Source organism: Pteropus vampyrus, unplaced genomic scaffold (genome assembly GCF_000151845.1).
Source record: "Pteropus vampyrus isolate Shadow unplaced genomic scaffold, Pvam_2.0 Scaffold181, whole genome shotgun sequence".
In the NCBI taxonomy this organism is placed as follows: domain Eukaryota; kingdom Metazoa; phylum Chordata; class Mammalia; order Chiroptera; family Pteropodidae; genus Pteropus; species Pteropus vampyrus.
Genome location: NW_011888962.1, coordinates 2,680,155 through 2,694,620, shown reverse-complemented (window position 1 = coordinate 2,694,620; position 14,466 = coordinate 2,680,155). Strand labels below are relative to the sequence as shown.

At 35.4% G+C, this 14,466-nt stretch overlaps 1 protein-coding gene and 1 long non-coding RNA gene across 5 annotated transcripts in view; one reads left to right on the top strand and one right to left on the bottom strand.

The window, feature by feature from the left end:
• LOC111746265 overlaps positions 1 to 6,812 on the bottom strand; it is a 12,568-nt gene extending 5,756 nt beyond the window's left edge. The window contains exon 1 of the long non-coding RNA XR_002783034.1: positions 6,712 to 6,812. This is a non-coding gene — a long non-coding RNA (uncharacterized LOC111746265). The remainder of the gene's footprint in view (positions 1 to 6,711) is intronic.
• Positions 6,713 to 12,728, top strand: SETD9 (SET domain containing 9). Of its 4 annotated transcripts, none has more exons than XM_023537201.1 (6): positions 6,713 to 6,849; positions 8,245 to 8,555; positions 9,738 to 9,861; positions 10,061 to 10,176; positions 10,857 to 10,962; positions 12,253 to 12,728. In XM_023537201.1, the coding sequence occupies exons 1-6, from the start codon at positions 6,752 to 6,754 to the stop codon at positions 12,338 to 12,340; spliced, it is 843 nt and encodes a 280-aa protein (XP_023392969.1). In that variant the 5' UTR covers positions 6,713 to 6,751; the 3' UTR covers positions 12,341 to 12,728. The 4 variants fall into 4 exon arrangements, with proteins under 4 accessions (XP_023392969.1, XP_011369349.1, XP_023392971.1 ...); XM_011371047.2 differs by having other exon boundaries at positions 8,245 to 8,612; XM_023537200.1 differs by lacking the exon at positions 6,713 to 6,849 and adding an exon at positions 6,880 to 6,983 and having other exon boundaries at positions 8,245 to 8,612.
• The last annotated feature ends 1,738 nt before the right edge of the window (positions 12,729 to 14,466 follow it).

The window sequence follows — 14,466 nt, the reverse complement described above, 5'->3', positions numbered from 1 at the left end:
GTTTACCAAACAGGACATTCCTATTCTATCCCCTTCCGACACTCACGACCAAGAAGAGGCTATATCAAGATACTTGATACCTTATTTCCTGGTTTCCTGCTCTCAAAACCACCCTGCTCTTGGGTGACCATCCACCCACCCACCCATCCATCTATCCATCATCCATCTATCCATCTATCCATCTACCCACCCATCCACCCATCCACCCATCCACCTACCCACTCAGCCATCCACCCACCCACCCACCACGCATCTAGCCATCAATCCTACCAACCACTGTTCTGAGCTTCCCAAACTATTTCTATATACTAATGCTCTACTTAAGGACCTTTAATAACTACCTACCACTTACTACCACAAATCTCAAGATTTTCCAACGATCTGACCTTACTCTGCCTAAAAACTTTCTGTCCTACTATTTCTAATGTAAATTTTGCTCTAATCAGATCATTACATTCTCTGAATCCACTGTGTTCAATCCCATCTCAGCACCTTTGCTCATGCCAGTGGTTCTCAAACTTTTTGGTGTCATAATATGGTCTGAGAAGCAGCTGACTACCAATGGCACTGAATCTTCCAATTGATACTCAAAGCTACCACAACCGTGTACTACATAACTCTATGGAGCATCACTCACGCCTCAGTCCTAATAGATTTGTGTGTTTAGTATAATTATTTTCCACTAGATGGCAATAAAGTGGCTGGAATTAGAAGTGGCTTTTGCTAATTTTCACAAAGACTAACAGAGACCTTTTTTTTTTCTTTTTATGCAATATTTTTAGGTCCTACAGCACAAAATAACTTCAAAATATGTTGTGTCTAATTTTATCAATATGCAACATACTACTGTAATTCATAGAGTTGGCATTAACGTCAATGTCCAATTAAATGCTTTGTCACATACTTGCCTTCTCAAACTTTTGCATAACAATATGTGGTTCTAACACTTGATTCTCAAACATTTTTGTCTTCGGACTCCATTACACTTTTAAAAATGAAGTTTCCAAGAAGCTTTTGTTTATGTGGTTTATATCTATTGATAGTGTATCACATTAAAACATAAATTTTAAAATATTTACTTATTAATTCATTAAATCAATTTAAAAATCTTTTACATGTTAAAACGGATAACATCTTTATGAAAAGTAGGTAACTCCCCCCGAGTAGTGAGAAAAATAGCATTTTTTTATATTTTTGCAAATCTATTTCATTTCCAGCTTAATAAAAGACAGCTAGATTCTCGTTTTAGCTTCTGATTTCAATCTGTCTTATCACACATCATGTAACCCCCTAGAAAATTCCACTACACCCTAGTAAGAGAATGGGACAAAATAAAGACAAATAACATCTTAGATCTATTATGAAAATAGTTTTGACCTTGCAGATCTCTAAAAAGGTCCTAGGGACCCACGGTATCCTCAGGCTACACTCAGAACTGTGGCTTATGCTTTCCCTTTCCTTCCACCTCTCTTCTACCTATTTATCTTTGACACACTCCTAAACTTCAGTAATTCACACTGAAATTCTTTGGTAATTAATATTTAGTTTTTCTAAATTATATATTTTTCCAACTTGACGGTAATCTTTTGAAGCTGTACACAGTTATGAGTGAATAAATATTTGCCAGTTATGTTACCCACTTTAGACAATGAAGCTATTCAAATAGCCTCCAGAATACCCACCATCTTTAAATATACTCTCTTCCATCAAAGAACTGTGAAATCAAAGTTCTGTCTCTTACTTCCTATTCCTCCCTCCTCCTCAACACAAACACACACACACACACACACAAACACACACACACACACACACACACACACACACTAAAATTTCACTCAAGAAACAAGGGGACTAAAAATGTATCATCTGATTCATGCAAAGTAAGCCTATCTTCCAGCTTATAGTTTGAAAAACACTTCTTTCTTGGACAAAGTCAAAGCTCTAAGTTATTTACTGATCCTTCTCTTAAAAAGAGTGAATAAATAATGCCGGGATTTCATTAAATATCTGGATATGTGCTAGTTTGTCAACATAAACTTAGTCTTTTTCCAGAGAGAAAATCTTAACTCCCGCCTCTGAAGGTGGAAAGAAGGAAGAGTACCCCTTCTTGATTACCTAGGAGCAGATAAACATTGGTAGGTTCGCTCAAAACAGCTCAGCAATTCCTTCTTGCATTTCCCTACAAGGTTGGCTTTCCCACAATGAGTTATCTTGTATCTTATCTTCTCATCTGAACCTCCGATATTCCCCTGTAACTCTTCTCAGTTGAAGAAGATCTTGAAAATATAACTTATCAAAATTCCTGGGATTCAACTAAAATAATGCTTAAAAGGAAATTTATAACTTTAAAGGCTTAGATCATGAACAAAGAAAGGTCTTAAACAGTGATGTACTACTTTAAGAAGCTAGAAAAAGAAAAGCAAACTTGCCCAGAGTAGAACATATAAAATAATAAAGAACAGAAATCAATAAAACAAAAAATAGACAAACAACAGAGAAAATCAATAGTCAAAAGCTGTTTCTTTGAAAAGACCAAAAAATCTATAGTTAAAATGATGAAGAGAAAAGAGAACACAAATCACCAAAATCAGGAATGAAAGTGGGGTTATCACTATAGATCATACAGACATGAAGAGGACAGTAAGACTATATTTATGATCGATTTTATGCCAACAAATCTGACAACTTAGATGAACAAATTCCATGAAAAATATAATTTACCAAACTCAAAACACGATAAAATAGAAATTTTGAACAGCCCTACATCTTTAAAACAAACTGAATTCTTATCAAAGAAAACAACAAGCCCAGATGGTTTTATTGGTGAATTCTTCTATCAACATTCAAAAAGGAATAATACCAATCTTATGCAAATATTATTTTTTAGAAAGCAGAGAAGAAACACTTCTCAACTCATTTTGAGGTCAGCATGAGACTAATACCAAAACCTGTAAACTACAAACAAGCCATAAGACCGAAAATTTAAAAGTGCACTTCAAAATAAATGTGATATGACAACAAAAGCATATAAAAATCTATAGGGTTTGACCAAAACATTACTCATAACCGAGTAGGCTTATCTCAGGAATCCAAGGATGATGCAACATTTGACGAAGTCTCATTATAATTCACTATATTAAAGGAAGAGCAGAGAGAAAATATGTGATCATTTCAATAAATAGCAAATTAAAGCATTTGATAAGTCATCGTTCATTTAAAATTTAAGACAAAAATTCTTGACAAACTCCATAAAGTATACCTACCAAAAAATTACAGTAAATATTAAACTTGACAGTGAAACTTTAGAAATAGAAGAATGAAGTAGAGTTTTACAAACTAATATGGGGAGACTTCAAAAATATTTTTGAATAAATAAAAGAAGTTGCAGATACTTACAGTATTTTAAAAACACATACACACATTTCTCTAATGTTCTATAGGCACATACACAGGTATGTAAATACACAGAAATGAGACTGGCATAAAACACATCAGCCTAGTAACTTCTGAGAGGAGGTAAGGACCAGGATTGGTGGAAGCACAGGTTATAAGGTGTGATTAAAGGAGAGTTTAGCCTTATCTACCATATTTCTATTCGTTATAAGGAGAATGTTCTTTTCATTAATTACTTATATAACTAAAAAGTAATTTTAATGCCATAAATTTAAATTCAACATAGTACTGAAAGTCTTAGCCAGGGCAATTAGAAAATAAAAAGAAATAAAAGACAGCTGATTTGGAAAAGGAGAAGTAAAACTATTACTAGTTACAGATGACATAATATTACATATAAATATTATATATAGAAAATTGTAGGTTCCACCAAAAAATTATTAGAATAAACAAATTCAGTAAAGCTGCAGGATACAAAATCAATTTACAAAAGTCTGTTGTGTTTCTATACACTAGTAACAATCTATCAGAAGAAGAATTTCTTTTAAAAATCCTAATTACAATTACATCAAAAAGAATAAAATACCTAAAAAGAAATTTAACCAAGGAAGTGAAAGACCTGTACATTTAAAACTGTAATACAATAATGAAAGAAAATGAAGAAGACACAAAGAAATGGAAAGATAGTCTGTGCTCACAGAGAATACTGTCAAAACGTCCATACTACCCAAAGCAATCTACATATTCAATGCAATCCCTATCAAAATTTCAATGGCATTTTTCACAGAGATAGAACAAACGATCATAAAAATTGTATGAAACCAAAAAATACCCCAAATAGCCAAGCAATCTTCAGAAAGAACAAAGCTAGAAGCATCACACTCCCTGATTTCAAACTATATTACAAAGCTACAGTAATCAAAATAGTATTGGCATAAAAAGACGCACAGATCAATGGAACAAAATAGGGAGTCCAGAAATACACCCAAACACATCTGGTCACTTGACATATGAAAGAGCCAAGAATAAACAATGGGGTAAGAATAGTCTCTCCAATAAATACTGTTGGGAAAACTAGACAGTTACATGCAAAAAAATGAAACTGGATCACTATCTTATATCATACACAAAAATAAACTCAAAATGGATTAAGGACTTGAATGTAAAACCAGAAACCAACCATAAAGCTCCTAGAAGAAAACACAAGCAGTAAGCTCTTTGACATCAGTCTTGGCGATGATTTTTTGATATGACACCAACAGTAAAGGCAACTAAAGCAAAAATAAATAACTGAGACTATGTCAAACTAAAAAATTTCTGGCAGCAAAGGAAACCACTGACAAGATAAAAAGGCAACCTACTGAATGGGAGTAAATATTTGCAAATAATATAAACTATAAGGGGTTAATATCTATAATATATAAAGAATTGATAGAATTCAATAGCAAAAAAAAGAATCAGATTTAAAAAGTGGGCAGAGGATCTGAATAGACATTTTTACAAAGACATACAGGTAAATGAAAAAATGCTCAACATCACAAATCATTCGAATCAAAACCATGAGATAGCACCTCATAACTCTTAGAATGGCTATTATCAAAAAGACAATAACAAGTGTTGACGAGGACATGACGAAAAAAACCCTTGTGCAGTGTTGGCGGGAATGTAAATTGGTACAGTCTCTATGGAAATCAGTATAAAGATTCCTCAAAAAATTAAAATTATAACTAATTCCACTTCTGGGTATTTATTCAAAGAAAACAAAAATACTAACATGAAAAGATATATGCACCTCTATGTTCACTGCAGCATTATTTACAATAGCCAAGATATAAAAAAAAACCTGTGTCCAAAGATTAATAAATGAATAAAGATATTATAGTTATATATTCATGGATACATTTACATATTTATGTATTTATATATTATATGTAACATACAATAGAATATTATTTAGCCATAAAAAAGGAAATCCTGCCATTTGTAACAACATGGATGGATCCTGAGGACATTATGCTAAGTGAAATAAGTCAGACGGAGAAAGACAAATACTAGTTTCATTTATATGTGGAATCAAAAACAACAAATAAAAACAAAAACCAGGCTCATAGATACACAGAACAGAATGGTGGTTGCCAGAAGTGAGGATGGGTGAAATGGGTAAAGGAAGTCAAAAGGTACAAACCTCCAGTTATAAAATTAATTAGTCCTGTTAAGGTAATGTGCAGCATGGTGACTACAGTTAATACTACTGCACTGCGTATTTAAAAGTTGATAAGAGAGTAAATCTTAAAAAGTTCTTATCACAAGAAAAAAATTTGTAACTATGTATGGTGATAGATGTTAGACTTATTGTGATCATTTCACAATACATACAAATATTGAATCATATTGCACACCTGAAACTAATATAACACTATAAATCAATTATACCTCTGTATATAAGGTCTAGACAAAATGGTCCTTTCTACCTTGAAGATGATTAAACTATATGATAAAAATTAAAAATAAAAAGGCATTGGAAATATATACAAAAAGTTTGTTTGTTTGTTTTTAAAGGTAAGTATATAACTACAGGTAAGGATTCAACTCGTTCCTTTTGGGTCCTCTTAAGTTTAGAGATCATAGAAATCACTCTCTTTGAATGCCATTTATTAATACAACCTGGAACTGAATTCACTCCATTTAGCAAATAAGGTAAACGGATGGCAATTTACCAAACACAGCATCTGAGGGCAGAGCCTTTAGAGTTTGCCAACATCGTATAATATTAGTGTGAAACCGAGACTTTGGCAATTTTCTTTCTTTCCTTTTATTCCTTTCTGGAATAGAATAAATGTCCTTAGCCCACTTGCATTTACCTGAATTTTCACTAGCTCTGACCTGTTCGATTTAGACGTAGGATTCACCCTGACTCAGGCAAAAAATAGGAAAGCCGACCTTCCAGCCTGAGGAAATGGCACCAACACATTTATTTCTTAATAAACACTTGTTGACTTAAAGATAGTTGAGGGATTCTTGAAGTTTGCCCTTCCTGGAACTAAGCGTTGTCTACACTTGTCCTAAGTGTGTGTGGGGCGGGGGGAAGAACACACGAACAAATGGAGAAAGAAAAAGGACTGTGAAGGCTTCCGTCAGCTCCACGTACCTGTTCAGCGAGCTGGGGTAAATAAAGGAGCAGCGCGGAGGCCACCTGCGAGAGGAGCCAAGGATGCCAGAAACTCGGAGCCTGACACTGAGGGCGGAGAGCGGGGAGGGGCGGGACGACCCGGCCTCTGCTCCTCCCCCGGCCTGGGCGGCCCCGAGACCGCGACCTACCTCTCCCGCGCCATCCTCGTCACGGCGCCGCGGGACAGCCATGCCCGGCCGTCTGCTGCGGGGCCTGTGGCAGCGGTGGCGCCGTTACAAGTACCGCTTTGTGCCCTGGATCGCGCTGAACCTCGGGCACAACCCAAGGTGAGAGGACGACGCGACCGAACCAGGGACATCTTCCTTCCGCCCCGGCACCGCGGCCTCTGGGCCAGAGGCCAGCTGGCCCGAAGGGGAATGGAGTCTAAAGCAGACGGAGCCTCGATCAGGCGGAGCTTCAGGTGGCCCAAGGCCTGAGGCAGGCCGGCTCGTGGTGGGTGGAGTCTGAGGCGGGAAGGCTATTAGTGGGCGGGGCCAAAGGCAGGCAGGGCCCGAGGTAGGCGAGGTGGATGCAGAGGCTGGTGGAGTCGGAGGAGGGCGGGGACCTGGTGGGGATGCGGAGCTCTGGGGCGGGGCCGCGGAGCTCTGGGGCGGGGCCGCGGAGCTCTGGGGCGGGGCCTGAGGCCTATACCCATCGTACCCCGCGCTTCGAGGTCTGCGATGGAGTGGCCGCTCGCGGGCGGTGGCATGTATTGTCCGTTTTGCAGTCCGGATTGGCCGTGGCTCCTGTGTCTGGGCAAAAATAAGAAACTTCTGAAAAAGAAGTTTACGGTGGGAGGGTGCGTGATCTCCTCAACACCAAGGAATAGTTAGTTGGAAGCTTGACATTCCTTAGAAAAGCCAAACCGAGATTTATCTTCACAGCTCTGTGGTATATGGTGAAAGCAACCCTGCCCGCTGTGAAGATAACAGCTTGAAGTAGCTGACGCATAAAAACGAACAAAAAGCCACTAAATGCACATCAAAGTGTTGGGTCTGAATTAAGGAAGCTAGCTGAGTGGGTGACCATGGGATCAGTATTACTGCCGGCTTTAGTAAGTGGCATGCTAGTGATCTGGAAGAGTACACATAAAACTCAAATAGGCAGGCTAGCTTCGACAAAGGCCAATTAATAACCAGTGTTTTCCCACAGTTTCATACTACGGAAACGTGAATTCAAACGCATAATTACCTATAAAAATTTGAGGCAGAAATTGCTTCCTTTTATTCAAAAGTAAAAATAATACCGTTACGGGAATAAAAGTGATGCAATCATTTAAGTACTCCTAGGAAAGAATGTGATAAAGTGTTAACTTAAATTTTTACTTGAAACTACACGCCTAGAAAAAGCCATTGTTTCTGCTTCTGGCTTTCTTACTTAGCATCTTTAGTACCTTGGGCAAGTTCCCTAATATCTCCAAGCCTCAGTTTCCTTTTCTGGAAAAATGATGTAATCAATGTAAGAACCCAACAGCATTTGTGCCCTTCATAAATATTTGCTGTTTTTAACTTGTGTAGGTATTGTTGGAAGTTAGGTAACTAGTCCAAACTACTCTTTTACAACTTTCTGCCCATCACACATGTGAGAACAATCTTCGTTAAGGCCAGTAACCCAGAAGGGATTAAGCCAGTCTGGCTTTTAACAGTTAAAGTGTAGTGAATAGAAACTTTTCCCATTTTCAGGACCCTCCGATATGTTCCAGAGGAATCCAAAGACAAAGTTATCTCAGATGAAGATGTCCTAGGAACATTACTGAAAGTTTTCCAGGCTCTATTCATAAATGATTTCAATAAACAATCAGATATCTTGACTATGCTTCCAGAACCTGTTAAATCAAAATACCAAGACCTACTGTCAGTTCAACATCCAAGGGTGAAACTGCTTGAATACAGACATCATCAGCAAAGTATCTTTAAACCAGAAGAAATTCTTTATAAGACACTGGGTTTCAGTGTTGCCCAAGCAACTAGCTCATTGATTTCTGCTGGAAAAGGTGTCTTCGTTACTAAAGGATTGGTACCAAAAGGCGCGGTTGTATCTATGTATCCTGGTAATGGCACAATTAGTACTTTGCCAAGAGTTTCTTACACACCTATAAATACAAGTTCAAAAATAAAAAATAAAAAATACCTAACCTTGTAATCTTTAGAGTAAGAAGTTGAGCTGGAAACTCAGATTTCCATAGATTTTTAAATCTTGGTTTGGAAATTAACTGTTTGTAATTATGTGTTAGAAATTATTATATAAATGCATTTTTCTTTTCAAGGAAAATTTTCTAGTCAATGTTTAGGAGAATATAGTATGGCCTACTTTGATCAGAGTTAGAAAGCACTAGAGAATAAGTTTGGCTTAGATAATTGATAACTGAAGATATGGGTTGAAACATGAAAATGGTATGAGTTAAAACATGAAAGAGAATTTAAGACCTTTCTGCTATTTCTACACTTTGAAAGTAAAGCAGCTTTGCAAAAGATCATTGACTAGAATGCTCAGTAGAATATGTTGTTAAACTAACATTATTTGGTGTAGTGGAAAATATATGTGGATATTTGAGTCAGAAACACCTATGTTTTAAAAAAGTCCTTCTATTTTCTAATTTTTGTCCCCAAGCAAGGGAGTCTCAATTTCTACACAACTCTGTAAAGAATAGAAAAAGCTAGCAACAAATATTAAAATAAATTTAAAGTTTAACATGCCTGAAACATAAGAAGCACCCAGTAAATATTTTCTTACCTCCACTGCCTGTGAAAGGAAAAACCACCTGAATGTCAAACTCATCTATTCCCATGTTTACATTATTTAATTGGTTATTAACAAAATACCTTCTTAAAAGACTCTGATGTCAAATCACATTTCACTTAAAACACACACACACACACACACACACACACACACACCTTTGTAAAACTGAGCCTGAAGCATGTTCACATATTTGTTAACCAAGTCATACTTTTTTCGTCTGTGTAGACAAATGGGTTCTGTGCTCCATCTGCTATTGGGTAATCTTTAGGGAGTAAAGTAGCCAAACAAAATGTGATGATCTAGATTGGATGCGAAATATTAGAAAAAGGTAGAGAAATTAAAACATTCTTCCATGTTATGTTTATGTTGCAGAAAAAGGCCCTTATCGTGTTTATGATTTTTATATGTTGTTCTTTGTCTTGTTGTATCATAGGTACAGTATATCAGAAATATGAGCCAATCTTTTTCCAGTCCATTGGAAATCCATTTATTTTTAGATGCTTGGATGGGGTACTCATTGATGGAAATGACAAAGGAATATCAAAAGTCGTGTTCAGGTAAGTCGGTGCCATGTTCAAATTTAATTATAGGAGACAGAACTACACCACCATGACTATGACCACTAACCTTAGTTGTCCTGTTGATTAAAGTTTTTAAAAAGAAATTGCACTTTTTCAGTTGTAGGGTTAATTTTGAATTTTTGAATTTTAAGATACTGAAGAACAGTCCCTTAGCTGATGCTTTCACATCTTTCAGATCTTGCAATGGGAGGGATCGACTTGGCCCTTTAAAAATGAGTGATAGTACATGGCTAACATCAGAATTTCATAATCCACTGGCTGTAGGACAATATGTCAACAATTGTTCAAATGGTAAGTTGGCACCATAGGACTGTGAAAAAGATATAAATAAAGCAGTAATAATTCTCTTCCTTTGCCATATAACTGAGATATTAAACCAGAGGCAATCAGGTTTAATATCTCAGCTATTTGAAGCCCTTAAGTAAACTATGACTTTTAAAGGCATCCGCAAAGAGAGAATTTTGGGAAATAATGACATACATTAATTGGAATTCTTCAAGTTACTATTTTCTGGTTTTGTAGTAAATATAGGCAATTGAACTGCCCTTTTGATCATTATCATTTTTTAATATTTAATTTAGAGATTGTTTTGTGTGTGCCTCAATACAGCCTTATAAACAGTAGACTGGTATGCCCTCTCTGTTGCTAAGTTTGAGTCACTTACCTTCTCTGGGGCTTGACTTTCCCATAAGTATATCTGGCTACATTTAGCATAGGCTTTGGTATTAGGGAGATATGAACTTGAAGCCTGACTCCTCTACTTAATTTCAGAACCTATTTCCTGATCTTTAAAAAATAAATAAACATACACATATACATGTGTGTGTGTATAACCTAGCAGTGCCTGGAACATAATAGCAGTTATTAATTTGAGCATGTTCTGATAATTCTGAAAACTATACATTGTCATAATTATTTTCTATGACCCTGTAAAATGGTTCTATTTCTAAAAATTATATTCTCATTTCTAGACAGACCTGCTAATGTCTGTTACCAGGAATTTGATGTACCTGCAGTTTTCCCTATAGAACTGAAGCAGTATCTTCCAAACATTGCCTACAGCTTTGATAAAGAAAGGTTAGTCTTCTAGAAGAGCTTTCTAGAAGAGCTTTTCCTATCTTATTCTATACTTTAAAAAATATATTGTCTTAAAAAAAGCTATGTAGAATTTGGGGTAACTTTTTTTAGTGAAAAATTATAACTTAGATTTTTATGTAATCACACCTTAATGCATTAATGTAGACTTATTTAAAAATAAAAATCTTGCATTAGCTTATTAGTTCATTCTGCTTATTATTGCCATTTTTTATTTTAGGTGGTACTTTTATAAATATCAACCTTGAAAGTTTTTTTTCAAGTAATTCTATTGTTTTTTTTCCTATCTACAAAATCCTCAAAAAACATTTTTACTTTATTTTAAGGATCATGTTCCTCACCTCACATGAGAGCACCCAGTTGAAGAAAGAGGCCAAATTATACTATTATTTCTTTTGCCCATTTCACTATTAGATTTGGAACCTTAGCAGTGAAAGAAAGGGAGTATACCAACTATACCTAAATTAAAAAAATTAAACTTTAAAAAAAAAGCAAAAAAAGAAATATTCAGAAGATATACATTTTTAATGTAACATTTAATTTTCTGTCCAGTAAGTGTAATCTACTGAGAATACTCAAGTAGCAATTTTAAATATGACAATTTTGTAGGAAGATACAACCTTTATATCATTTCACTGAGTTGCTATTAACTGGCAAACTTATTTTGTATGGGTCCTATTAAATTGTCCTTTTAAAATGAATGATACTTTAAAGTTAAACTATTCCCTGTACTTAAAACTTGGTAACATTTCTCTATATATGTGTGTGTTTAACAATTAGGTTTTTTAGCCATATATTCTGGTGCATAATGTCACTAGTATTCAACAAGGTCAGGAAAAGTTAAATTTATAGGAACTTTGAAGGTTAAACATCTTGCTGTATCCATAAAAAGTATTTTTTAACTCATTAATTTTAAGTAATGTTTCCAGCTTTGCAGACTACAAAGATACAAATTAATTTTAAAATGTTAAACTATAAAGAATATAATTTTTAAATGCTTTTTGAGCATAGAAACATGTTCAGAAGTGGCAGTTGTATAAACTTGTTGATTTATGGTCTCTTAAAATGATATAGAGTAGGCATACTCTACTTTAAAATACCTTCATCAGGGATAAAAACAATTTCCTCATGGAAATGAAATGCATAAACTAAGATGATGGTAAAGAATAAGAATAAAATGACATCTATAAAACCCATAATTGTTAAATTAAAAATATGAGCTGGTGTCTGTTAATACTTCTAACTTTTGTATATTTTTCTTTTTGTTTTCAGCCCACTTCGATGTGTTGTTCTTGTCGCACTCAGGGACATCAAACAAGGAGAAGAGCTTTTTTCAAATTATTATACAATTGTCAGCTGACTCTATTAAAAATTAGGTTTTTTATTCAGCTATTGCTAAATATAAATTTTTTTGTTAATTATTTCTGAGTTCCACCTATAGAAGAAATATTTTGAGACCTAATTGGAGTGGGATGTGTTTTTTTTTGATATTTGTTTCAATTCCATGATAAAGCTATTTGCTTCATTCCAATTTTAAATGTGTAATGCAATTCCAATTTTATTTGGTTTTCACCAAAATACAGTTTATTAAATTAAAAAGTACTGCCTGAACTTAAATTTCAATGTTTTTTATATGTCTCTGGTGGTTTATATAATTTTAGCAAGGTCATCAGCAATTCTTGTACTGTTGATGTATATGAACTTCTGTAAAAGCTTCATTTTTGCAGAATAAACTAAATCCAAAAATATTTGGTGTTACCATGAGTTAACTGGGTGTACGTACCATTAGTGAGCTTGTGTATGTTTAAATATTGTTTTAGCTGGTAAGGGAGAAATAGGGGGTCATTATACTATTTTCTCTATTTGAACATTTACACTCATACAGTTTAAAACAGAATGTTAGATTGTTTTGGCATGGGAATATAGTTAAAAGATAGTGGTGGTGGGCAGAATACCTATTACCCATTTCTCTTGTTTCCATGTGGAAGGCTTCCATTAATAATGCTCCTGACCTCTCTCTCCGCCCACTGGAGGGAGATTGATTTTCTAAGATTACCTCTGGAGAAGAACTAGACACCCGTGGCCCAGACCCCTTTAGTTCCTTCTCTGTGGACTCTGCCTGCAGAGAATGTGTCCTAGGCTGCCCTATGCAAGGAGTAGGCTGTAGTGAGCCGAGCCAATGATGGAGTGAGTCTAGAGGTGTATTAGTAAGCCAAGTTGGCCACAGCTCTGAAGTCACCTTCTCAGGAGAGTTTTATTAGTAATAATTACTTTGATATTCACTGACTTGACTCCTGCATCCGATTCTCAGTTCTAAACTTGGATAAGGAAGAGGGTGTTTTTTATTGGGCTCCTCAAATCCTAACATGGAACCTGTTTAACCAGATTCTAACCACCTTCGCTGCTACACTAATAGTTTTTTATTTAACTTATTGAAATTTTAATAGCCTCCTGCTCCCTTTACAAAACAGATCACCAAGATTGATTCTTTTAAGTCAGATCTTGACCCATCTCTACTATCCTGGAATATATGCTGAAGTCCTTCACATACATAATCTAGCTGCTCACTACCTCTGAACTTCTCTCTTGCTCACTCTACCAGTCATACCTGCCTCCTTGCCACTCCTTGAACCTGCCATGCATACTCCCACCTCAGGACTTTAGCACTAGCTCTCTGCCTACAAAGATCTTCTCCGCAGATAGCCATATTAACTCAGTCCCTCCTTTACCTTGCCTAACCACTCTATTGAAATTGACAATCCCCAACTGCCACCCCTGAAACTCCCCATTCCATTTCTCTTCTTTTTCTCTCTAGCATTTATCATGTATATACACATACATCCATTAGAGCTTCTCTGATTATTTTTCTCAGACTCATTTGTCTTTTGTGTCAAGATCCTAAGAAACTAGGAGGGATTCATCTTGTAAAAGAGCCAATCTACTTGATCAAGATCCTGTTAGCCAGAATTTTATGTAAAATGTGGAAACTAACTCCTGTGGACATATTAGGAGAGCTGAACCATTTAGGAATGAACTGTTACAATGCCAATGACTAAAAATAGTTCAGAAAAAAAAAAAAGCACATTATACAGAGATCAAATATGGTAAAATGTTAACAGTTCATTCTAGATTGTTTTTATCTTTTTAAAAAACTTTTGTCATAATTGGTGAAAAAGTCACCATTAGCTTAAGAGTAATATATGCTATCAAATATTTAGTGAATACCTACCTAATACGTGAAAGGTCCCCGGAGATTCAAAGAATAAAACATGGTTCCTGCTCATAAAACGCTCAAAGAGGGAGTGTAAAGCTTGCGTACCACAACTTGGTCTGGTCTGGAAAGGTATTTTTTGGAAATAAAAAATAGAACATCTTTTTACTAGTTTTTTAGATTTATAAATAGTTGATTTCATTTGTGACATGAAGAAATGCTTTTATGAATTCTACACCAGTAAATAACTTTGTGGCAGTCACTGGCTTTACCTC

What these genes read in the sequence shown, in the direction of transcription:
- SETD9 (XM_011371047.2), top strand. Translation starts at nt 6,752, where the DNA reads ATGCCCGGCCGTCTGCTGCGGGGCCTGTGGCAGCGGTGGCGCCGTTAC. An exon ending in AACCTCGGGCACAACCCAAG is followed by an intron (nt 6,850 to 8,244) that starts GTGAGAGGACGA and finishes TCCCATTTTCAG; the next exon opens with GACCCTCCGATATGTTCCAG. An exon ending in GGTTGTATCTATGTATCCTG is followed by an intron (nt 8,613 to 9,737) that starts GTAATGGCACAA and finishes GTTGTATCATAG; the next exon opens with GTACAGTATATCAGAAATAT.